General features: G+C 37.6%; 1 protein-coding gene across 1 annotated transcript in view; it reads right to left on the bottom strand.

The window, feature by feature from the left end:
* LOC113894922 (ADP/ATP translocase 1-like) overlaps positions 1-26,813 on the bottom strand; it is a 72,412-nt gene that overhangs the window by 2,996 nt on the left and 42,603 nt on the right. The window contains exon 3 of the mRNA XM_027545447.1: positions 286-1,015. Coding sequence (XP_027401248.1) covers positions 286-1,015 — 730 coding nt within the window. The remainder of the gene's footprint in view (positions 1-285; positions 1,016-26,813) is intronic.

Raw genomic sequence — 26,813 nt, 5'->3', positions numbered from 1 at the left:
GCCATCCAAGGGACTCTTAAGAGTCTTCTCCAACATCATAGTTCAAAAGCATCAATTCTTCAGGGCTTAGCTTTCTTCACAGTCCAACTCTCACATCCATACATGACCACTGGAAAAACCACAGCCTTGACTATACGGACCTTTGTTGGCAAAGTAATGTCTCTGCTTTTGAATATGCTATCTAGGTTGGTCATAACTTTTCTTCCAAGGAGTAAGCGTCTTTTAATTTCATGGCTGCAGTCACCATCTGCAGTGATTTTGGAGCCCAAAAAAATAAAGTCTGACACCTTCATCTTTTGCAATCTTCCTCCAGCAGTCCACTGTCCCAGTGTACATGATATCAGCCCCTTTCTGGCCAGACTGCATCATCATCCTACGGCGGACAGTGTCAAAGGGGTAGGACACGAGCCCCGCGACCGCCGTCACAGTCTGGGCGATCATCCAGCTCACGATAATGTGCACATTCTTGGGGTCAGGCAGCATCCCCTTGGCCGTATCATAGACTCCAAAGTAGGCAGCTCTGTAGATAATGATGCCCTGGACCTGGACCGAGACGTTGAAACCCTGGTAGAGGCCCCTCAGGCCATCAGACTTGAAGATCTTGGTGATACAGTTGCCCAGACCAGTGAACTCCCGCTGGGCGGCACCCTTGCCCACGTCGGCAGCCAGCCTGGTCCTAGCGAAGTCCAGCGGGTAGACAAAGCAGAGGGAGGTGGCCCCAGCTGCCCCACCGGAGGCCAGGTTACCGGCAAAGTAGCGCCAGAACTGCTTATGCCGGTCCACGCCCCCCAAGAAGATCTGCTTGTACTTGTCCTTGAAGGCGAAGTTGAGAGCTTGGGTGGGGAAGTAACGGATCACGTTGGCCAGGTTACCCCTCCAGAAGGAGAGAAAGCTCTGCTCCTTGGGGATTCTCACCACGCAATCAATGATCCCTTTGTACTGCTTCTCAGCACTGATCTGTTTGCTGGCATGCTGGACCTGCAGCAGCAGTTTGACCCTCTCGATGGGCGTGACCCTCTCGATGAAGTGATTAAGTGAGAGTAAACAGACAAGAAGATTAAAAAAAAAATTTACAACTGGAAAATAAAACATAAAATTAAAATGTCTCAATTATGCTTGCTCTCTTTTATTTCTCAATTCAGTTCAGTTGCTCAGTCGTGTCCGGCTCTTTGTGACCCCATGGACTGCAGCACGCCAGGCCTCCCTGTCCATCACCATCTCCTGGAGCTTACTCAAACTCATGTCCATTGAGTCAGTGATGCCATCCAACCGTCTTATCCTCTGTCATCCCCTTCTCCTCTGCCCTTAATCTTTCCCAGCATCAGGGTCTTTCCCAATGAGTCAGTTCTTCATAACAGGTGGACAAAGTATTGGAGTTTCAGCTTCAGCATCAGTCCTTTCAATGAACATTCAGGACTGATTTTCCCTAGGATTTACTGGTGATCTCCTTGCAGTCCAAAGGACTCTCAGGAGTCTTCTCTAACACCACAGTTCAACATCATAGATTTCTTCTTTATGCTTTTAAATCATTTTAGTGTTTGGGGAATTATGTATTTCATTTTAATTCTACTAGTTTTTCAAAAAGATTTTATATTTTTTCCCTGTTAGTTTTTACCCACTTGACTGACAGCCATTGCAGTCAATTTTCAGTATTATCTCTCTTGATTTATCTCTTTTTATTTGATACAAGTACTTTTCATTTCCTGCTGTTTTGAATTATTAAATTCAGAACCCTGATACATGAAGGCCATAATTTATTGCAATTCTTAGAAGATAATGTCATCTGAGTATTTTCTTCTGCATCTCACAATAGGTAATTTTTTTTGAAATATGCTATTCCCCTGGTAGTCTTCATATTATTTTGTTGGTTCTTTAATATTTTCTTGACTCCATAGTGTTTTTTCCCCTCCAATAGTCATTACTTAATAGAACGTAAAAATACTAGGCAAAGCATTTGATGAATATGAGTGAGTAGGTTACCTTTGGCCTTACTGTTTATTGCTTGGTGTATATATTTGGAAAGCAGTTGGATGTGCTCAGTTCCAAGGCAAGTTTAAGTTTTAAAGATACTTTTTGTTTTGTTTTGTTTTTATGACTTTTTTCCTGTTCCCCATCCCATCCTTTGAGATAGAGTTATAGTTACAAGAAAATTAGGATTTCCCACTTTTTCTTATAACACTGAATTTTTATGAAAAATTTGCCCTAGAAAGTAAAATATAATGGCTAACACTCCACCACTCTTATTTTCACCAAACTATTATTTGGAATTTAATGTCTTTGGAGGAAAATGATATGTTACATGTGTCTGTGGATGCGCAGATGCATGTGCTGGGGGTGGAGACTTGGAATGGAAATACAGCATAGCGGCCAAGGGAGAAGAATTGCTGACTTACATAGTCCCTGAATTAGAACAGGTGAGGGGGTTTAAAGCATGTTTTCCAACATTATTTTTCTAGATGATCTGGTTTAGTTCCGTTACTGAGTAGCTCATGGCTCTTAGACTGAGTCTAAGTAGTTTAGCTGATCTTTTTCCTCCAGGTAAACTTTATCAGCCTTAAAATATTTTTTAAGTTCCTCCAAGATGGTGACTTGTCTGTCAGTATTAAATTTTGTGTTGTTGATGTTTTTAATCACTTATCTGTGTCTTCTTGCTTATTTTGTAAGAAACTGAAAGAGGCTAATGATCAAATGCTGCTGGCTTGAAAGCTATTGGGGCTTCCCTGGTAGCTCAGATGGTAAAGAGTCTGCCTGCACTTTGGGAGAGCCAGGCTCGATCCTTGGGTCAGGAAGATCCCTGGGAGAAGGAAATGGCAGCCCACTCCAGTACTCTTGCCTGGAAAATCCCATGGATGGTGGAACCTGGTAGGCTACAGTCCATGGGGTTGCAAAGAGTTGGACACAACTGAGCAACTTCGATTCTTGTTTTTGCATTTTTGTAATCATTTGATTATATTTTAACATATACTTTTATTTCACTACTTCTGATCCTACACTATTTAATAGAAAGTCTATATTGATAAAATTATATATTAATGAAATGAAAAGTGCCATCCAGAAACACCTGAAGATCGAAAAGGGTCACATAATAAGGAAGCTATTGCCCACTTAAAATACTCAAATCAATCAAAAACCATTAAAAGTAACTTTTGTTCCAACTGAATTGTAGTTCAAATGCCAATTATAGCATACATTAGGAAACCAGAAAGGATGCAATAAATATTCAGGTAAGTAATGTGAGTTCATTTGAAATATGAAAAATAGTACAACATTAATTGGATTCATGTTCTATATATAAAATAAAAATATTAGTAAAAATTACATGATATGTTATTGTAATAAAAGGTAGATTTCAGAGATACACCTCTAATATATGTTTTAAGTTTTAAGAATGTATCTGAATCATAGCCAATGCCTGATAAATTATGAAAATAAATAAGCTTGGGGATTAACTGAGTCAGAACCTGTCCGAATCTAGATATTTTGGTACCATACTCCTGTCTTCTAGCACAGTAAAATATTTCCACGATTGTTGAAATAATGATTCTCCTTCTTTCTTAGTTTTTAACTAAAATCAACAAGTTGTAGGTAGCCAGAAGACTCCTTGAACATGTATTTAGAGTTTAAAGTCTTATATACAACAGGAATTAAACCATAGCAAAAGTTGGCTCTGACTTGTTTCAGAAATATGACCTGTTGCCTACCTGCCATTAGGGAGAGGTTCCTTTTGAATTAGATCATTTGGAAACATATAAAATAGAATACGCCTTTTTCAAAATCTTTAATCAGTAATTAATTTTTAAGAAGAATAATGCTTGAGGAGTACAACTCTCTCTGAATCCCATTTCTTCAGACAGTCTCACTCTTGTGCCATGTCCATGGAGAGAACACATATTACATTTCAGTGATATCATGGTAGCATCTCAGGGCGTATTCACAGTGAGGTAAACATTTCAGTGATATCATGGTAGCATCTCAGGGCGTATTCACAGTGAGGTAAACATTTCAGTGATATCATGGTAGCATCTCAGGGCGTATTCACAGTGAGGTAAATCTTACCCTACTTGGAGGCAATAATAACATAAAAATTAAAAGTAATAACAATTAGGAGAATAACATTTTATATAGAGACCTTTCTAAATTTATATTTAAATTGTATTCACTATTTAACAAGGAGTTAGGATTTATTTAAGGAATCATACAGCAGCCAATAATGTTTATTGTGATAAAAATGGATGTTTACTCCCCATATATTATTGTAGTTTGCATAGTAAGCTGCATTATTTTGTGACAGATGTGATATATTGTAATAGTCTCTGAGATCCTCAAAAGTGAACACTGTGTCAGAGTAATTTTTACATTTGCATTTATTCAAATATAAATTAATATTCACTCTGTATGATTGGCCTATTTTTGGAGGCAGGTATACATTTCTGTATTTAGCTTGAATTTAATATTGGCAATAAAACATGATCTTGTAGTGGAAGCTGACAATAAATATCCTCTGTAGCCAACTAGATTTTGACATACAATTAAGGAGAACCTCACAGTGTAATTTTCACATAGATCAATAACATTAGATTCTTAGCACAATTCTTTCTCTGCTGATATAAATGAAGGCCTCATTTAAAGTAATTCAGTTAAAATGGGATTACTCAAGTAATGTTATATAAGTATCTTTCCTTAGCCAATGGTGAGGGCTTCATGTAAGAAAAGATAAATATTTAAGTAGTAATTCAATCATATATACGTATTTTTAAGTTAATAAAGTACAGATGATTTGTTATGTACAAAAAGGATAACTTTAAAACACACAAACAAGTTTATTACTGGAAGTTGTTCATTGACAAGAATATGTTTGGCTCATGTGTAGTAAGTCCAAAGGTTTTTTTCAACATAAAATTCATCTATATATCAAAACTACATCTGAAGCCAATGCATGAGGAAAGGATAGAATGTGTCTATACTAATAATAGGGCTTCACAGGTGGTACTAGTGGTAAAGAAGCCACCTGCCAATGCAGGAGACACAAGAGGAATGGGTTTGATCCCTGGGTTGGGAAGATCCCCTGGAGGAGGGCGTGGCAATCCACTCCAGTTTTCTTGCCTGGAGAATCCCATGGACAGAGGAGCTTGGTGGGCACACAGTCCGTAGGCTCACAAAGAGCCGGACAGGAATGAAGCAACTTAGCAGGCATGCAGGCATACTAATTACAGCTTCTCCTTATTTTTATATGTCCACACTGGTCACCAAATTATAATCATCTTTATCATATTTTATCTGTCTAAATTATACTTTTTCCCTCAGAGCTCATGTGATCTCTTTTATTCATTTGAGAGGTTCAGAGGGGAAAAAAGGGGGACAACTTGGTCATAGAATGGAGCCCTTTCAGTTAGACTGCAAGGCAAGAATCTAGTGTCATTAGCTATATATATATATATAATTCCTAACTGCCAGGAGATTAAGACCTAACCTACTGGGATTTAAATCTAGGACTTCTGACTCCAGAATCTATATCATTGACCACCATAGACACCCCGTCTGGATGACTTCTCATGAATGCTGAGAACTTTTATGATGGTTTATTTTCCACTTTATTAATTAATACTAGAAAACTGAAGTTAGATTCACATTTTTAATTGCATGCAAGAGAATTTGTATTGCAATAAGCTGTACAAAAATTCTGGCTGTCAAGACCATAGGAAGTGCTCATTCTATTGAGTGATGAGCCTTTCTTGTTTAAGACTATGGGAGTTGTGAAGTCAGTTTATTTTTTCCTTTCTTTTAAATCTTTTCATGTGTCAGCTGTAATGCCATTTGAATCAAAGACATTTGATTACCATCTATGTTCTTCCCTTAAAAACTGAATGAAGAGCTTTGTGGGAGACTGGCAGGCTTGCAGAATGAACTGTTTTGACATTGGCAAAATGTTACAGCAAGAGAAAACTTGCAAATCCTCTGTTCTGTGGTTGTCAGAGTAGAATTCTGTGCCAGATTTGGCAGAGGTTTCAGAGCTTTTTGCTTCATCAACTATCAATTTCCTAAGTAGCCCAAGCCATCTTGATCAGATTGGCAGCCCCATTGATCAGACTGTTTTCCTTATTTTTTTTTTTTTGTAAAGGCTATTAGATTTGTATGTCAGTATGTATATATAATTGTTTTAAGTGCCAATGTCTCACATTTTTTTTCCTTCATTAAGGGCTGTGATGTGATATATTCATTAGTTTACCAATACCATATTATTTTTCTCTGGGAGGATATGAATTCCACTCAATCCCATTCAAAATTGGTATTAGAAAATGCTACCTGAAAAATCATGTCACAGTTCTCTTTTCTGGGTTGCAGGCTCTGGAATCTGAGTATGTATGAAAGTGAAAGTGTTAGTTGCTCAGTCCTGTCTGACTCTTCGAGACCCCATGGACTTTAGCCCACCAGGCTCCTCTGTCCATGGAATATTCCAGGCAAGAATACTGGAGTGGGTCCCCATTGCCTACCCTGGGGGATCATTCCAATGCAGGGATCGAACCAGTGTCTCCTGTGGCTCCAGCATTCTCAAGAAGGTTCTTTACCATAGAGCCATCTGGGAGAGTTAGCATTCAATAAATATTAGCCGCCATACTCATGATCATGATTGTGGACAGAAGGAAACTTGAACAACAACAACAAAAAGACCATGGAGGCAGCTTTGTATTCCTTTATGCATATGATAAAATATAAGGAAAGGAGGGTGAGGGAAGATTGGAGTCGGGGAGACTCTATTGGTTTAAAGTAAATTAACATAATCTGAAATAATAAAGACAGGAAGATTCCTGGCAAGACTCTGATACTTTTAACAATTCATCATATTTCCTAGGGTGCTAGATGTTGAATGTCTTTATTGTGTTCTCACTATTTGAGAAAATAGACTGCTCAGAGTCAAGTGAAAAGGAGCTAGGCTTTTAGGGCAAGGTTATTATATGCAGGGCTTCCTAGATGGTTCAGTGGTAAAGAATCTGCCTGCTAATCCAGGAGCTGCAAGAGACGTGGGTTTGATCTCTGGGTTGGAAAAGTTCCCTGGAGGAGAAAAATGGCAACCCACTCCAGTATTCTTGCTGGGGAAATCCCATGGACAGAGCAGGCTGGTAGGCCACAGGCCATGGGGCCGCAAAGAGTCAGACACGGCTGAGTGACTAGGCACAGCACAGCAACATTATGGTGTATAGTCCAAGGAAAGAGAAACCCAGTGAAGATAATGGTAAGTCAGTTGAAAAGTTAAGCTTATCTGCTCCAAACAAATGGGGATTCAGACTTGGAGAGTCTCATGCTACTTGTGGGAACAGTCCCAGTGAAGTGACTCAGTAGAGATTTTGCTAGGTCCTTGTTATTCATTAGAACCTATCTGAAATATGCCCTCCTTGAGAGGCCATCTTAGACTACTCAATATTAACTTCTCTTTTCCCTTCTCGACTACTGGCCCCACTTTTCTTCTTTATTATGCTTATTGAAAATTGCAATTATCTGAGTATTATTTTTTAATGTAGTATCCTGGGACATCCATATATATAAGATGCTAAGAGCCTTCTGTGTTTAGTTGCCACTATGTACAGAACCACCCCCATGGGGTCGCAAAGAGTTGGACACGACTGAACGACTGAACTGAACTGAACTGATACAGAGAACACTTAATGTAGTGGTTTTCTTACAGTAAGCCCTTGATACAAATTAAACTAGAAGAAAGAGCAATAATTGACTACAGGACAATAAAGCAGGGATATCTGTTTGTCACACAAAATAAAGGCAAAATAAAAAGGATAGTCCCTCAACAGTTCAGCCCTTTTAGGATATCCCCTCCATCCTTAGTGGACCTATCTCTTGATTTAACTTGACCTGCATGAGACCACTGGGGCAGGGAGGCAGGAGTGTTATCATTGATAGTCTGCCTATTTCTTTACCAATCATCTTGGTGGTGGTTCTTTATCTTAATACTTCTCTGCTCCCTCATACCTGATGTCAGATTGTATAACTGAAGTCTATGACAAAAAGCCATGGGATTTTAAGCATTATCTTCCTAAACTATATGAAAATTTTTAGTTCAAGTACTATATGATAAATTACGTTATCATGCACTTTTCTGTTCTTCATCAGCCAGAATAACTTCCAAAGAAAAGATGATGTTAGGATTTGCTATCCACAAGGGCTCTTGAAATAGTACAGTTTCCCTAGCGACATAGTTTACAGAAAAAATTTCTCTAATAGATTAAAAAGGATCTGTTCTTCAATTTCTCTTCCTACCTGTGGTAGGAATAGGTAGGCTCTATAAACGTATTACCAACACAAGTATCTAGATGGTGAAAATAGCCTTCTTCCTTGTAGAAGTCACTACAGTGCTCTTGTTCTTTGATAGACCCATAGGGAGAAAATGCAGGAACTTTTAGAAAATATATTTATCTGGATATGGTAGGAGATTTTCCTCCAGGAAGATGTTATATACTTACAGACTTGAGATTTATACAGAGATGGACTGAGGAAAAGCAGTAGTTTTCAAATTCAGAACAAGCATGCAATTCAAGCTGTTTTCAAAATTGTTTGATTAAATGGAAAATAATTGCTTTTGAAATAGTTAGCAAGTAATAAGCCCTTTTGATTCTCTCCATTATTTTAGAAGCTGGTGTAAAATGGCAGAAGATACATAGGGCGCATTTTGATTCCAGGTAGATTTCATTATGTTTGGTTAGCAGCTGCTGTTACGAGTCTAAGTTAGAGGAATGGCCTGAGGAGTGTAAAGTGTCACCTCCTGCAGAAACTAAAACAATAGCCAAGGGGAATATTTAATTCCTTGGAATCTAAGAAAGCTGTGGAGAAATCGCTATGAATGGTGAGCATCCAGAAAATAGAGGACAGAGAGAACAACAGTCTAGGAAACAGAAAGTCCTTAGAAGGGAAAAAAGAATTTGGCTAGTAAACAATTCAGTCTTCATTACTAGGAACTCAATCTGATAAAGTAAGCTTTATATATAAGCATGCACTATTTCCCAAATAAAAATATGTTTGAAATACCCATATACATATGCATTTAAATGTAGTAAAGATATGCACAATAAACTTATAAAGAATCTCTGTATAATAACTATAAAATGTAGAATTAATCTTATATATGGATATGCAAAAAAATCTTGGAAAAAATTAATTTTCTACATTTATATGCATTTCAAACTATCTCATTGACATTCATAAGAGCCTTTTCAAAGGATTCTTAAATTACTATTATATGTTATAAAAAAATCCACAGGATCAGGCGTAAGAAAGAAGTGACTTCCTTGAACTTCAAGCTGAACTAGTTAATAATCCCTGCCTCAGTGATTTCAGTAAAAAATGAATATAGCAATGCTGTTGTGATAAGGGAGATTAAGCAAAAGCTATTTGTCTTAGTCCTTACAGGCTGCTCTAACAAAATATCACCAACTGGGTAGCTTACAAATTTATTTCTCATAATTCTGGGACTGAGAATTTCACAGTGAAGATGCTGACAAATTCAGAAGCTGTCTTATGAGGATTTGCTTCCTGGGTCACGGATGGCCTTTTTTTGCTCTGTTCTCACGCGGTGGAAGGGGAGAGGGAGCCGAGCTCAAGGGTCCTTTTTATAAGAGCACTAACACCATTCATGTGCTGGTCTCATCTCATGACCTAATGACCTCCCAAAGTTCCCAACTCCAAATACTATTGCACTGGGGATTCAATTTCAACATATGAATTTTAGAGTGATGCAAACTTTCAGTCGATAGCAGTGCCTAACAGAGAAATAATCTATAAGGGATACTTTAAAAATTTCAGTGCTATGAGTTTATCTGTTGTTTACTTTTGAGGCTCTTATATTGCTTCTGAGGATCTTATATACAGAGGAAGGGAAAGAGCTTAGTGAAAAAGGAAAAATAAATAGTTCACATGTTTGTGGCTCTGTCTATGAGCCAAATGTTGTAAGCAAACAGCTCAGGATTGTGAGACTACTTCAATTAATGGTACCAGTGTGCTGATATTAGTCAACAGGTTGCTGATTAAGCAGGTTATATTATATATACGCTAAAAGGCCCACTTGATATTTGTTGTGTGAGTTCAGGAATCCAGTTTCTATCTTTCCTCCATGACAAGTCATTTTTTTTTTTTCCTTTTAGACAGGTGACCTTAAGATCACCCAAAGTTAACATTTTCTTCCAATACTGACTTCATAAGAGCTTAGGAATTTGGAAAGCTGAAATCCCAATGAATTGCATTGTCTAATACAAAAGAGACTAGTTGATTTCATGAGATGAGTATTGACAGGCAGTCAACCCAGGTTTAGAGAAATTTAATAGTTAGCTGAGACATATCTGATTTTTAAGATTGGTACAACCTAAAAACCCCAATGAAATGTGTGCTTTAAATGTCCTCTTGAGTTCTGTGTTTGAATGAATTTCCCTGTAGGATATAGCTAGATTTTTTTGTTTATTTGTTTTGTTTTAAATGTTGGAGGGCATCTCTAAACTGTTCTTATACTCAACAAGTTTTATCAGCTGCTTAACTCTATCCCTAAATCAGGATAATAAAATCACATCAATATAAAGAAGAACATTTCAAATAATCAGCTGAAGCAATTGTTTACTAGTTTGGTGACATGGAACTTGAAAAGCAGGATACTAGAATATAATCTAGTTTTGCCAACTTAGAATTTATGTTAAACAGCTCTTAAAGATGTATTCACAATTTGGATTATATAACAATTATCCATTAATAAATGGATTTTTAAAGGGCTATAGACACAAGTAGTCAGTGATATATAGCTGTATTTTTCCACATTTATTTTATAGGTGAAAGGATATAGAACAAAAATAATATAGTTATTACTTACTATAAATTTACAATATGCCAGACATTGTGCTAGGTTCTTTATGGATATTATTCACTTAGCATTCAACACATCCCTTTAAGACATGCAAGGCACTATTCCTGTTTTATAAAACATTAAGCCTAGATCACAAAATGAATTTATCAGTCACACAACCATTAAGTAGCAGAGCTGTATGCAAACTTGATTCCAATGTCTATGGGTTCTTAGGATTATCAATGTTGCTCCTCCTAATGAATATCATCTTATTCTTCACCTCTCACATTTTTATTGGCCTGAAAACTGAGAACTAAATAAGTTCTTTAGTCACATCATGAATCAGACAACTTACATATAAATGTCTTTATGATTAGAGCTGAATCCTTCTGATTTTTGAAAGCATATATCATTCTTTTGACCCTGAGTCATTTATGTCAGTTGGTATAAATGCACAGTTTGGACAGTAAAATCAATTTTACTCTGAACAATTGTTAGATAGTAGTGACAGAAATGTTATTAACCCAATATTTACAAAAACAGAAAAAGAGAACTCCGTATATATAATATTCTAGGAAGTAATCTCTGTTGTGGAAGAATAAAAATATTCATTTAGGAATTAAGTGCACCTAAGAAAAGATTTAAGGAAAAGTAAATTAGGTATCTCATTTAATTTGTTTCAGCTCAGATTAACAATGCAAGTAACATCTTAATAAGTAATTACAATGGAAATTTGTAGGCTAAAGGTGTTTTCTATAAATAATATGTTGAAGTCAATTCACATCCCTAATGAAATATATAGAGCAATTCTAAATGACATGAATTGAAATGTGTAAAAGCAGGAAATGTACATTTTCAGGGAGCAATATAATACATTTACTTTGGAACCATACCAAAGCTTTCACCTCCTGTGAGCAACATCTAAAATCATGTCAGAATCAAATTAGCTATTTTGTCTTTAAATGAGTTTTTCTTTATAGAAATGGCTTTAGAAGAATGAACTTCTATCAATATATAAATTGTTAAAGTATCTAGTAAGGTGTCTTGTGCCAAAATTTACATTAGGGACAATTAGAGAATAAGAATGAGTATCGGAATAGAATGAAGAGAATATTCGTGTATCAGCAGCCAAGTGTGCAATAGGAGCAATGAATTAAGAGAAAACTTTCCAAGGGTATTGATCTACCTTCATAAGAAACGGGTTTTTTTCAGTTCTTCTTTTCTTAAATTTCATAAGAGTTCAGATAAAAGATACATAGATAATGGACCATAAAGCAAATATATCTATAGAGTCTTAATAAACAGTACCTATTCTCAGAACTGGGCTTTCCACATGGTGCTAGTGGTAAAGAGCCGCCTGCCAATCCAGGAGACTTAAGAGAGGTGGTTCTGTCCCTGGGTCGAGAAGATCCCCTGGAGGAGGGCAGGACAACCCACTCCAGTGTTCTTGCCTGGAGAATACCCATGGACACAGGAGCCTGGGGGGCACACAGTCCATAGGATAGCAAAGAATCGGACACAGTTTGGACAGTAAAATCAATTATACTCTGAACAATTGTTAGATAGTAGTGGCAAAAATGTTATTAACCCAATATTTAGAAAAACAGAAAAAGAGTACTCCTTATATGTAATATTCTAGGAAGTAATCTCTGTTGTGGAAGAATAAAAATACTCATTTAGGAATTAAGAATTAAGTGCACCTAAGAAAGAATGAGTGAGTGACTGATCACTTAGCACAGACCTGTCCACTCTCAGAACTAAGGGAATACACGTTACACCATGCTGAGCCCTTTCGGGGAGGGGGAGGAGGGGTGGACGTGATGAGCAGGAGGAGGGAGGGGAGGACGGAAGAAATCGGGGGATGAGGAGGCAGAGAAGGGAACGAAGGAAGGAGGACCAGGGGAGAGGGAAAAGGAACAGCACATGTCTTAAAATATTAGGGTCTCTTCATCTATTTATATATGACGCAATATTTTCAGTAAGGTTTCCTTTGCTTTTTTATTTACAATTAGCTTTTACAAAGAAGAATTTTAATTTTTGACTTGTTAGAGTATGTGAGTAAAACTCAGGGCTATAAAGATAAAAATGAAACAATGGATTTGAACCACTAAAGGGATTTGTATAGAGGAATAAAGATCCTGTAATTCTTGAGAAAAGGAAGAGAAAAATGACCTGAAATAATGTCAAATAAGCTTTGGACACTGGGTATTGCCGCAGGCAGTGGCAAGTAATTGAAGAAAGAGAGAGATAAAAAAATAAAGCAGTAGGTGGGGTTCATGACTATTTTGAAGTAAATATGACTGCTTTTTTACATGTGGAGAGGCAGTAACAAATAAGAGAATATAACTGAACTGTGGGCTTCCAGGAGCCACAGTGGTAAAGAATCCTTCTGCCAATACAGGAGACACAAGAGACGCGAGTTCAATCCCTGGGTTGGGAAGATCCCCTGGAGGAGAAAATTGCAACCCACTCCAGTATTCTTGCCTGGAGAGTCCCATGGTCAGAGGAGCCTGGAGGGCTACAGTCCATGGGGCAGCAAAGAGCCGGACGCGACTGAGCGCACATACACCAACTGAATTACTCCTGAAGCAGCGTTCTGTTCCTTTTCCTCTCCCCTTGTCCTCCTGGCTTCACTGGTGAATTCTGCCAAACTTTTTTTTTTTTTTTTTTTAAGAATTAATGCCAGTCTTTCTCACATTCTTCCTAAGAATTTGAAGGGAAGGAACACTTGCAAAATAATTAATTTTGCAAGGCAAACATTACGCTGGCACCAAAGCCAGGTATGAACACTACACAAAAAGAAAACTGCAGACCAATATTCTTAATGAAATTATGTTTAAAAGTTCTCAACAAAGTATAACAAACCAAATTCACTAGCTTGCTACAAACAGCTTACATCGTAATCAAAAACTTGTCCCATAAGTGGCTGCAAAATGGTTCATCATGTGCAAGTCAATGAAAATGATATACCATATTAACAGAATAAAATATTATAATATGATAATCACAATAGATATAGAAAAAGCATTTGATAAAGCATAACATTTTTTCATGATAAAAACACTGAAAAAATTGGGTATCAAAGTAAGATATCACAACAGAAAAAAGGTCAATATAGCAAGCCTACAACTAACATCATACTCAAAAGGTGAAATATTGAAAGATCTTCCTCTAAGATTATGAGCAATAATTAATATTGTTGAAATGTTCATATTACCCAAATCCATCTATACATTCAATGCAATCTCTATCAAAATTCCAATGGCACTTTTCACAGAAATAGAAAAAAATGAAATCCTAAGGTTTAAATGGAGCCAAAAAAGACCCCAAACATCTGAAGCAATACTGAGAGAGAATAAATCTGGAGACTTTACATTTCCTGATTTCAAGCTATACTACCAGGTATATACTGATACTGCCATAAAAACACAAGTAGACCAACAGAATGGAAAAGAGATCCCAGAAATAAATTCTCACAAATATACAGTCTTCTAATATTTTCACAAGAGAGCTAAGAAAACTCAGCGGAGAAAGGATAATCTCTTCAGTAAATGACGTTGAGAAAGCTAGGTAACTATAAGCAGAAGAATGAATCTGGACCTCACAAAAGTCAGCTTAAAATGGATTAAAGACTTAAACACAAGACCTGAAACTGTAGAGTCCTGGATGAAAATATAGAGAAAAAGCTCCTTAATGTTGTTCTTGGCAATGATTTTTTTGCATATTTCACCAAAAGCAAAAGCAAGAAAAGCAAAAATTAGTGGGACTACATCAATCTAAAAAATGGCACAGCAAAGAGACAATCAAGAAAGTTAAGAGGCAACCTAAGGAATGGGAGAAATATGTGCCAGTTATACTAATATGTCTGCAAAGGGGTTAATACACAAAATATATACAGAACTCATGCAACTCAGTACATAAAACAAGCAAACAGTTCAATTAAAATTCAGCAGAGGTACTGCATAGACTATCTATCCAGAGCAGATATTCAAACACCTGCAGATTACATGAAAAGGTGTGCAACTTCACGAGTCATCAGGGAAATAGGAATCAAAGTCGCAGTGAGATATCATCTCACACGTCTTAGGATGACTATCACACTAAAAAATAGATAACAAATGGTGAGGATATGGAGAAAAGGGAATACTTTTTACTCATTGATCATAATGTAAATTGGTGCAACCAATAAGGAAAACAGTATGGAGGCTTCTCAACAATTTAAAAATAGAATTGCCAGATAATCCAGCAACCCTATTTCTGGCTATATACCCACAGGAATTGAAAACAGGATCTCAAAGAGTTATCTGTACCCCTGTGTGCATTGAAATGGTATTCACAATAGCCAAGGTGTGAATTATGGGGACAACCTAAGTGTCCATCTGTCAAGAGGCTTAAGGATATGGTACAATGGAGTGTTACTCAGCCATGAGGAAGAAGGAAATCCAATGGCAACATGCACAGACCGGGAGGGCATCATGCTAAATAACACGTCAGACAGAGAGAGACCAATACTGTGCGGTATCACTTACATGTGAAACCTAAAAAAGCTAAACAGTGAGAGAGTAGAATGCTAGTTACCAGGGTTGATGGTGGTGGTGGCGATAGTGGAAATGGGCATGTGCTGGTCCAAACACAAACTCCCAGTTATAAAATGAGTAAGCTTGGGGATCTAAAACTGCAGCATGGTGACTAAATAATAGTGTATTATATATCGGAAAGATGCTAAGAGAGTAGATCTCAAATATTCTCACCACAAAAAGAAGTGGAAATTATATGACGTGAGGGAGGTGTCACCTAAGTTATGGCGGTAATTATTTTGTGATATATGTATATTAAATCAACATGTCGTACTTTGTAGACTTCTGCAGTATTTCATGGCGATTACTTCTCAGTAAACCTAGAGGGAAAATGTATGCATTTTCAATTCCAGGTAAAGGATTTTGATTGGTTCTGTTAGGTCACACAAGTAGAGTCCTCTGATTCACCAGAGTGAGTCAAGTGCCACCTGTCTGGCAGAAAAAGACAAGCCTTGACAGACACTCCTGCCCGAGGCAGGTGTAGGTCCCAACAATAACATGGCAGTGTTAGCAGACATTCAAGCAAAAATGCCACAGTCGTATTCTGTGTATGAATGTTCTAAGTTTTACCCCAGGTTTATTTCTGGTTAAAATCCTTGTGGTTTTTAAATTTTATTTATTTATTTTTGCTCTTTCCTCTAACTTATACCATAGTGTTTCTAAATAGTTTACATTATTTTAAAATGTATTTGCTGATAGGCTCTTTCTGCAGTTTTTTTTTTTTTTTTTGTATTTACATTTTGGAAAATGGCTCATTTCTTCATACTTACTTCTGTCTTTGCATGTTGATTAGTCACCTTCATTTCAGTAAAATCACTATGTCTGATATTAACATTGGTTAGAATTGCCACTTTTTGTGGGTTAACTACTTTTATTAAAATCAGAAGGGTCCTAGAGATAGTGGATAGAATGTCTATCAATCAAATTTTTTTATGCCGTTGATTTAGCCACTAACAGTTCTTTGAAGTTGTCTCTCTGTACACTAGGTGTCAGACCCTTTAGCTTCATTTTTTCTCTTTTCTTTCATTTTTTTAATCTAGTGAATTGTGTATTGGCAATGCTGCTGCTGCTGCTGCTAAGTCCCTTCAGTCGTGTCCGACTCTGTGCAACCCCATAGACGGCATCCCACCAGGCTCCCCGTCCCTAGGACTCTCCAGGCAAGAACACTGGAGTGGGTTGCCATTTCCTTCTCCAATGCAGGAAAGTGAAAAGTGAAAGTGAAGTCGCTCAGTCGTGCCTGACTCTTAGCGACCCCATGGACTGCAGCCCACCAGGCTCCTCCATCCATGGGACTTTGCAGGCAAGAGTACTGAAGTGGGGTGCCATTGCCTTCTCCGGTATTGGCAATAGGTATTAATATTATTGAAAGTGTTACAGGCTGAACGTTAAAATACTTACCTAAGAGGCCCTTTGAATCGGCCCTAATTAACTTTCTCATTCTCTACCAGTGCTCACTTCATATTCTTTGGGATATTCAAGATGTAACTCACATCATATACTTAATGAAACTTGCATATACATGAGATGTTGCCTTCAGTGATATTTATGTTACTAGGAGTTGTGCCTGAGAAGACAGCCTCTTCACCTGTTAAGGTAAAACCCTGTAACTGGGGAGGAGTATTGTGGTTGGACACAACTTTCACTTGTAGAGTTTCTACTTAGTTAGGAATGTCAGGGAGTAATTTATAGAGCTTGTGGCACACGCATGTTGATTAATCTTGAAATCTAGCCACTCATCATGAAGTGAAGTGAAGTCACTCAGTCGTGTCCAACTCTTTGCGATTCCATGAACTACAGCCCACCAGGGTCCTCTGTCCATGGAATTTTCCAGGCAAGAGTACTGGAGTGGGTTGACATTTCCTTCTCCAGGGAATCTTCCAGACCCAGAGATAGAACCCAGGTCTCCTGCATTGCAGGTAGACACTTTACTGTCTGAGCCACCAGGCCACTCATCATAATGAACAATATTTTGCTGAAGGGGCAATAAAGAATGCTAATTTATTTTCAAATACCAAATATAGAGCCAGTTGTCAATTAACTGTATTAATGGCAGGCATAGAACATTAAAAATTCCCAGCATTATTTTGACAAATAATTGAAATTTGTCCTTCATTATTTATTCCCCTGCAAGAAGCAAAATTGAATGGCTTGAATTGCACATTTTTTAGTTCCTCTGAATTTCCCAATGCTAATGAAGGGAAAATGGACAAAAGTCACTCAGCGGAAGGGAGGAGAAGTCAATGGCCTGGATAATTTGCAAACTGTGTAATCAGTTCTTGAATAATCAAGCATTCACTGTCTCCTCTGAAAATAGATAAAAGGAAAAATAATATTTGTGTTAAATAATGAAGCCAGAAAGTACATTTTATGATGTATTTATTTTGTAACTTTTGTCAATTTTACTAATTGTCCTTAAAGTTACCCACATTGAACTTAAAAATTTCGTAATAACTTTTCAAAACAGGTCACATATAAAGGAAGGGACTCTGGCATGGGTAGTTCTGAATTGAAGTCCCAGGGAACACTAGTGTGATAACTTACTTTGAATCCTTCAAGTAAATGTAACCTATTGAATATCAGTTCTGTATATATCATACAATTTATCAAAGTTAGATACACATACAATTAAATTATCTCTCTAGAGGAATGTGTAAGTTGTTTTAGAGGGAAAAAAATGTATATAAATAAATGTAGTGTGTTACTATAAAGCAACACACTAAGGAACAATAAAAATTACTAATTGCTCATTACTTTGTAGAAGGAAAAAACTGTCAATTTTTCAAGGAAGAAGCAGTATCTAAAATGCCCCTTATGGGAAGTATTAAAAGTTAGGCATCATGAAGAGGGACAATGAAAGTAAAATTACATAATGATAATAATGGAGGACGAAATTAGAAAGCATGCTCGCGGATTAGCATACATTACAACTTGATAAAAGATCTGAGGTAATGAAGTTTTGAAAATCTTTTTTATTTATTTTAAAATTTATGCATTTATTTATTTTCATCCATGCTTTGCACAGCTTTCTGGTCGTGGTGAGCAGGTGAGCTGAAGCTCCTCTTGGTGGCGGTGTGTGGGCTTCCCATTGCGGTAGCTCCTCTTATTGTGCAGCACAGGCTCGGTGTGTAGGCTTCAGAGCTACACCTGCTGTGAGCTGGCTCGTTGGTTGCGGTGCGCAGGTTTAGTTGCTCTATGGCATGTGGGATCTTCCCGGACCAGGGGTCAAACCCATGTTCCCTGCATCACCAGGAAAGTCCTAAAAACCTTTTTTAAAGACCACTTACCAAATAAAGTCTACTGCTGCTGCTGCTGCTGCTAAATTGCTTCAGTTGTGTCCGACTCTGTGTGACCCCATAGACAGCAGCCCACCGGGCTCCCCCGTCCCTGGGATTCTCCAGGCAAGAACACTGGAGTGGGTTGTCATTTCCTTCTCCAATGCGTGAAAGTGAAAAGTGAAAGTGAAGTCGCTCAGTCGTATCCGACTCTTTGCGACCCCATGGACTGTAGCCCACCAGGCTCCTCTGTCCATGGGATTCTCCAGGCAAGAGTACTGGAGCGGGTTGCCATTCCCTTCTCCAGGGGATCTTCCCTACCCAGGGATCGAACCTGGGCCTCCCGCATTGCAGGCAGACTCTTTACCATCTGCTGAGCCAAAGGGAAGCCCCCAGTGAAACTGAAGTAGGAAAAAAAAAAAACAAAACAACAATTGGAGCCAACTCATACAGGGCTTTCATTATCATAGACTTTAATGGGAAATGCCTTTTTTAAAGTTTTAGTTTATATTGAGATATAGTTGATTAACAATGTTGTGTTAGTTTCAGGTGCATAGCAAAGTGATTTAGTTATACGTATATCTACTCCTTCTCAGATTCTTTTCCCATTTAGGTTATCACAGAGCAGTGAGCAGAGTTCCCTGTCCTTTGAAGTAGATCCCTGTTGGTAATCTATTTTCAATATGCATGCTCAGTCACTCAGCTGTGTCCAAAGTTTTGTGACCCCCATGGACTGTAGCTCACCAGGCTCCTCTGTTCTTGGAATTTCCAAGGCAAGAATACTGGAGGGGGTTGCCATTTCCTCCTCCAGGGGATCTTCCCAACCCAGAGATCCAGCCTGCATCTCCCGCATCCCCTGCATTGGCAGGTGGACTCTTTACCGCTGCACCACCTAGCAGTGTGTATGTGTCAATCCCAGACTCAGTCTGTCTCCCCCACCCTTCTTCCCTGGTAACCATGAATTAGTTTTCAAAGTGTGTGGTCTGTGTCTGTTTTGTAAATAAGTTCATTTGTATCATTTTTTTTTTCGATCCCTCATATAAGTGATATCATATATTTGTCTGACTTGCTTCACTTAGTGTGATAATCTACAGGTCCATCCGGGTTGCAGCAAATGGCATTATTTCATTCTTTTTAATGACTCGAGTGATATTCCATTGTACATACACATTGCATCTACTTTACCCATTTCTCTGCCGATGGATATTTAGGTGGCTTCCGTGTCCTGGCTACTGTAAATAGTGCTTCAAAGACACTGAGGCACACGTGTCCTTTCTAACTGTTTTTCTCTGGATACATGCCCAGAAGTGGTGCTGCTGGATCATATGGTAGCTCCAGTTTTAGTTTCTTAAAAATCTTTATGCTGTTCTCCATAGTGGCTGTACCAATTTCCATTCCCACCAGGTCTAGGAGGGTTCCGTTTTCTCCACGCCCTCTCCAACATTTACTGTCTGTAGACTTTTTGATGACCATTTTGACTGTGTGAAGGGATAGCTCACTGCACTTTTGATTTGCACTTCTCTGGTAGTTAGCAATGTTAAACATCCTTTCATGTGCTCCTTGGCCATCTGTATGTCATCTTTGGAGAAATGTCTATTTAGATATTTTGCCCATTTGTTGATTGGGGTGTTTATTATTATTTTTTTTTAAATTTGAGCCACATGAGCTGTTTGTAAATTTGGGTGATTAATGCCTTGTTGGTTTCATTGTTTGCAAATATTTTCTCCCAATCTGTGTGTTGTCTTTTCATTTTGTTTGTGGATTCCTGTGCTATGAAAAAGCTTTTGAGTTTAAATAGGTCCCATTTCTTTATTTTTGTTTTTATTTCTGTTACTCTAGAAGTTGGATCCAAAAAGATACTGCTGGGATTTATGTTAGAGTGTTCTACCTATCTTTTCTGCTAAGTGTTTTATAGTTTCTAGCCTTACTTTTAGGTTTTTAATGCATTTTGAGTTTACTTTTGTGTATGGTGTTAGAGAGTGTCCTAATTTCATTTTTTTTTTAAATGCAGCTCTCCAGGGTTCCCAGTTTATTTATTGAAAAGCCTGTCTTTTCTCTATTGTATAATCTTGTTTCCCTTGTTGTAGATGAATTGACAATAGGTGGATTTATTACTGGACTTTCTGCCCTTTTCCATTGATCTATATTTGTATTTTTTGTGCCAGTACCATATTCTTTTGATTATTGTAACTTTGTAGCATAGTCTGAAGTCTTGGCATGTGCGGTCCATGGGGTCAAAAGAGTCAGACAGGACTGAGCGACTGAACCAAACTGAACTGAATGGCAACTAAGACAAAGAAACAGTGCCTTCCTTATGCCATTCCCCAGACAATCGCCATGCAGAATGCAGTTACAGTGCGTTGTCTACATCATATAAAAACGAAAACCAAGCAAAGAGTACTGTAGAAGGTAAGAATGTTTCTAGAAAATAATCTGAGTATCTTCATGATTTTTAGGTAAGCAATGTTTTCTTAAGTGTGACACAGAAATACTAAGTATAAAGGAAAAGCTTAATATTATGCCACATTGAATATAAGAATTATGTTTATCTAAAGACAGTAGTAAAAGGGAATAGCTAACCAACGATTGATTATTTTCAATACATGCCACCAAGAGATTTTATACAAAGAATATACAAACAATTCCTTTAATAGGAAAATGTAGGCAACCTGAGAGAGTTACTGCCTTGCATTTTGAACAGTGACATCATAAAAGAAGATACCCAAATGGCTATTAAATGTATGATAAATTTCTTAACTTTTCCATCACATGAAAATGCACATTATAAGCAAATAGTGCTTGTCATTATAGGTAAAATAAAAAAAAAAATAAGACAGTGTGGGAGTATAAATTTTAAAACACATTGGCATAGTCATTTGTTATTATCTATTAAAATTGATATGTGTACTCTATGACCCACCAATTCCATCCCAAGTTATCAAGGTATACATACAACCAGCAAAATCTCAAGCAGTATTTCAAAATACATGCACAGGAAAGTCATGATATAACCTGTATAATAACCCCAGATTCCCATTGACTTAGATGGTAGCTACACAGATTCTTTGTGGTCATAAATGGGCTATATTCTTATTTCAGTCCTCCTTTCTGAGTAAACACTATACTCCAAAAAGTGTTAATAAAATAGCAACCAAAATTATGACATAACGTTTCTAATTTTCTTCTTACTAAATTATTAATCTGGTAATAGCACACATAAAATGACTGCTGCCTCTCTGGTCTATTATCTTCATGAAAATGAAGAGGGGAAAAAATAAAGTTGCTCAGAGAGTATACAGGTCCACAAAATTATGAATAAAAGGCTACATATTCAAGGCATAGGAGTTAGAAGAATGAATAGAAGGGAAAGAAAGAAGAGTTAACAAAGGTTTCTCTCTTATTTACAAAATATACACACAGAAAGTATCTTACGCCTTCAAAAATTATGCTTTCTGTAAAAAAATACTCTCAAAGTATGTTTTCTGTCTTCTCATTTTATCTTCCTTAGATCTAATTGTTTAAAGTGAACCTTGGCTCTTATGATATCCAGGTAGTTCTGATTCACTAGATTTCATTCTGCAAGATAGATCACTCTTCTAATTGGAGAACGCAGCCTGTATTCTGAGTTAATATCTGGTAGGATTTAGCTGGTGTGTAATGTTCAAATGCTGCTGGAGTGATCTTGTGCCTTAAACTCTTCAGGATCTTTACTCCAATAGTTGGCTATTAACTTAGTGCTTTTGCTATTTTGAGTTTGAAAGAAAAAAATAACAGGGGAAAAAAGATAAACTGTTTGAAGAGTTAAAGATACTTTAAGATACTATTATAAGATTGACTATTTCCAAACTTGATTGTATGAAGAGGTTTAGGTGATACCTACTGACTTCACAGTCTTCCAACTCAGAAACTCTCTTACACTTGTGAGTAACATAGCTAAACTCCCAACAATATGAAATATAGTCCATTAAGTTAGAGATTTTTCTCTAGGAGTACATCATTTTGATACATTTCTTTCAGGGGCAAGATATCCTGACCCAGTTAGCTGGGATTTATTAATTAAATTATTATATTCATTTCCTGGGGCTGTTGTAACAAATTATCCCAACCTGGTGGTGTATAACAGAAAGAATTTATTATTTTCCATATCTGGAGTTCAGAGGTTTAAAATTAAGATGTAGAAAGGGTTGCATCCATTTGAGGCTCTCTAAAAGATTCCATTCCTTGCCTCTTGCAGCTTTGGTTACTACTGCTGTTCCTTTCTCTGAACTGAGTCACTTTAAATTTTGCCTTCATTTGTTCAGTTCAGTTTGGTTGCTCAGTCGTGTCTGACTCTTTGAGACATCATGGACTACCACATGCCAGGCTTCCCTGTCCATCCCTAACTCCCAGAATTGCTCAAATTCATGTACAAATTGCTCAAATTCAGTCTGTCATACCATCCAACCATCTCATCCTCTATTGTCCCCTTCTCTTCCTGCCTTCAATCTTTCCCAGCATCAGGATCTTTTCCAATGAGTCGGTTCTTCCCATCAGGTGTCCAAAGTATTGGAGTTTCAGCTTCAGCATCAGTTCTTCCAAAGAATATTCAGGACTGATTTCTTTAGGATGGACTGGTTGGATCTCCTTGCAGTCCAAGGGACTCTCAAAAGTCTTCTCCAACACCACAGTTCAAAAGCATCAATTCTTCAGTGTTCAGCTTTCTTTACAGTCCAACTCTCACATCCATACATGACTACTGGAAAAACCATAGCTTTGACTGCATGGACCTCTGCCTTCATTTGTATATAGTGTTGAACCTCCGTCTGTTTCTCTCTTATAAGGATACTTGCTATGGTCTTTAAGGCCCACTCAGGTAAACTAGGATAACTTCCTATATCCAGAGTTTTAACTGAATCATATCTGCAATGACATTTTTCTTTAAAATAATATTTACAGATCCTGGGGATTGAAGGCAATGGCAACCCACTCCAGTACTCTTGCCTGGCAAATTCCATGGATGGAGGAGCCTGGTAGGCTGCAGTCCATGGGGTCGATAGGAGTCGGACATGATTGAGCGACTTCACTTTCACTTTTCACTTGCATGCATTGGAGAAGGAAATGACAACCCACTCCAGTGTTCCTGCCTGGAGAATCCCAGGGACGGAGGAGCCTATGGGGTTGCACAGAGTCTGACACGACTGAAGCGACTTAGCAGCAGCAGCAGGGATTGAAACCTGATGCCTTTGAGAGGACTTTATTAAGCTTCTCGTCTGTTCAAGAGATTTCTCCTATAGGTAAGAAAGCAAAACATTTGCAGCTATATTTTAATAGGAAAAGTGGGGGAATGGTTCAAATGGTAGATTATCTCTTGGGAGATGGTGGTTGAAACCACCATAAACATTAAGATGATGGAAAAGAAAGATCTTTAAATGAGATATATGATAATGATATAGCACTGTTTTAGCATTTGGTGGAAGCCTGGCACTGTCTTTGAAACCAGAAGATAAGAGTTTTGTTTTGTTTTTGTTTTTGTAGAAGGAATTAGAGAGGTATCACTCTATTCTGGTTATAGTTCTGCTCTTTCCCTGATTCCAGTGAAACAGTAGAAATACAGAGTGGGCATAGGTAACTGATATATCTCTTAGTATTAGCTACTCTATAATGCAGTATAATTTAAAAAATGGATACTTGATTTTTTTTTTTTTTTTGATACTTGAATTTTAAATTTGGCTCTGGATCAGTGATATATTATATATGGTAGGAAGTGTGTTTATGTGGTTCAGTCATGTCTGACTCTTTCTGACCCTATGGACTGTAGCCCTCCTGGCTCCTCTGTCCATGTATTTCTCCAGGCACAAATACTAGAGTGGGTTGCCATGCCCTCCGACAGGGGGATCTTCCTGACCCAGGGACCGAAACTGCATCTCTTGTATCTCCTGCATTGTAGACAAATTCTTTACCCACAGAGTCACCTGGGAAGCCCATGGAAGGAAGCATTTCCATGCAAATTTACAATTCTAGTTTACTGTTTTATTTGAATACTCATGCAGCTTTTATTTGCTTCTATGCTCTTGTGTAACATTTTGAGTATGCTGTATCTAGTTCAATAGAGCCAGCTGCCTTCAGTATTATAGCAGAAATATTTAATGCATATCCTATCAGTTGGGCTGCACCATGCAGGTGGCCCACAAGCCCAAGAAGAGGGCTAGGGGTCAACAGCAGAGCCATCAGTGGTTTAACGGCTGAGGAAGCCTACATGTCTAAAGCAAGGTCTTGGAGCAATCCTCCACTGTGTGCTGCAGAAGGTGGGCAGGGCATGGGGGCAGCCTTCGCTCGGGGGCAGGGAGCAGGGAAGGTAAACAATTATATGTGAATCAATGTCAGGTTAGCTCATCATTTTCTTGGGAAACCAGAAGGGGGACACAATCTATCACAGTGGCTGAAGTTAGACCGGTCATTAGTTGGGGTCTGGAGCAAGTATGTAAAAGATTAGTTAGGTGAGTAGGATATAGATGAGGCACTGGGGTGTATAGAGAGCAAGAGAACAGCCATCTTGAGTGGCTTGATCATACACTATCCGTATGAAAAATGTGGGTAGATAATATATACAACTCAGAAACATCACACTTATGAAACTTCCGGGGTGATTTTTTTTTCCAGACCAGTGGCCATCTGCTTGGCCTTTTTACTTATTAGAACATGAAATTTGAAGGGTAGACCACTGGAAAATGACTGTGCTACTAAGGCTATCAGTTTTGGATGTTTTGAAACTCGATAATTTCTTTTTTGTTGTTGTCACTCCTTTGATGGACAGTTTGCCTTATTTCCTCTTAATGGTTGTGATATAACAGTCATCAACCCAGTCTTTCAGTTTTTTTACTTACTGTGAAATGCAAAAAAAAAAAAAAAAAAAAGATGAGCCAGGCTATACAGAGTTACAGAGTTTGAGACAGAGTGATGATTTCCCACTGCAGTCCTCATTTAGTTACTAAGATATATAACTTCAGAAAATATGGCATTTCCTCAGAACTTCCCATCTTAGAATGACAGCCAGGACCTGTGTAATTTACTAGAGTCAACTTTCCACGCTTAATGATTTCAGTTCTTTAAATTTATGAGGCAATTTATAATAAGGATATTTCTCTTTAAGCAGCTGAATAGTAAAATACAATGAGATAAGAGTCATACTTTTTCATGTATTTGTTCATGACCTTTTGCCAGGAGTATTTTAGTAGCCTCCCGACTGGTCTCTGTCTACAGTTTTCTACTTATGCACCTGCTCTGTATCTCTGAGCAATACCAATCTGCTCTCACTGTAATAATTCTAAGCCTATATATGTATGTTCCAAATATAGAATTAAACATTGATTTATTAATTCATCAGATTATTAGTACATTAAGACAATTAGCATCACTGACTCAATAGACATGAATTTGAGCAAATTCTGGGAGATGGTGAATGAGAGGGGAGCCTAGCATGCTGCAGTCCGTAGGGTGGCAAAGAGTCGGACACGACTGAGAGGCTGAACAACAAAGAAAATTGAAGACGCTCACCATTTTGACTTACGTATTTGACTTGCATATTGTACATAGGATGTGCACATAAACAGTTATAGCATAAGATTGAAAGTGAAAAGCATGATGAGAAAAATAAAAATAAATTCTAAGGCATTAAGAAGAGGGAGAGATTGTTTCCTAATATGGGGGAAAATGTCAGTTTGGAGGAAGTACTTAAGCTGAGACATGACATCAGAGTGAGATTTGCACACAAAGAGTTAGGAGCTACAGAGAACAAACAAGAAATTTGAACTTAATTTGTTAAATAACTTTTTAACTATTGGCACATTTTAACTGGAGGTATTCCACATACTTTTTAAATAAGATAATATTTCTGAAAATATGACAAGTCTCCATGGTCAGGGGATGGTATATAAAGGAGGAGCAATGAATTATACCCTCTTATTCATTGTGATTATTATTATTCAAACTTATTACAGTAATGAGTATCTACATTAAGAAATTACCCCTTAAAATGCAGAGGAAGTAGAATTTTTTAAAAAGTAAAGTTAACAAAATTGGTGAACAATTATATCTGGAATGATGAAAACGAGAGCAGAAGGCAAAGCAGTTTTCTATATTGGTGGATGTGATGAG

Source organism: Bos indicus x Bos taurus, chromosome 7, assembly GCF_003369695.1.
Source record: "Bos indicus x Bos taurus breed Angus x Brahman F1 hybrid chromosome 7, Bos_hybrid_MaternalHap_v2.0, whole genome shotgun sequence".
NCBI classification, from domain to species: domain Eukaryota; kingdom Metazoa; phylum Chordata; class Mammalia; order Artiodactyla; family Bovidae; genus Bos; species Bos indicus x Bos taurus.
Note: the sequence above shows the minus strand (reverse complement) of the source record. Positions and strands in the feature narration are given on the sequence as shown.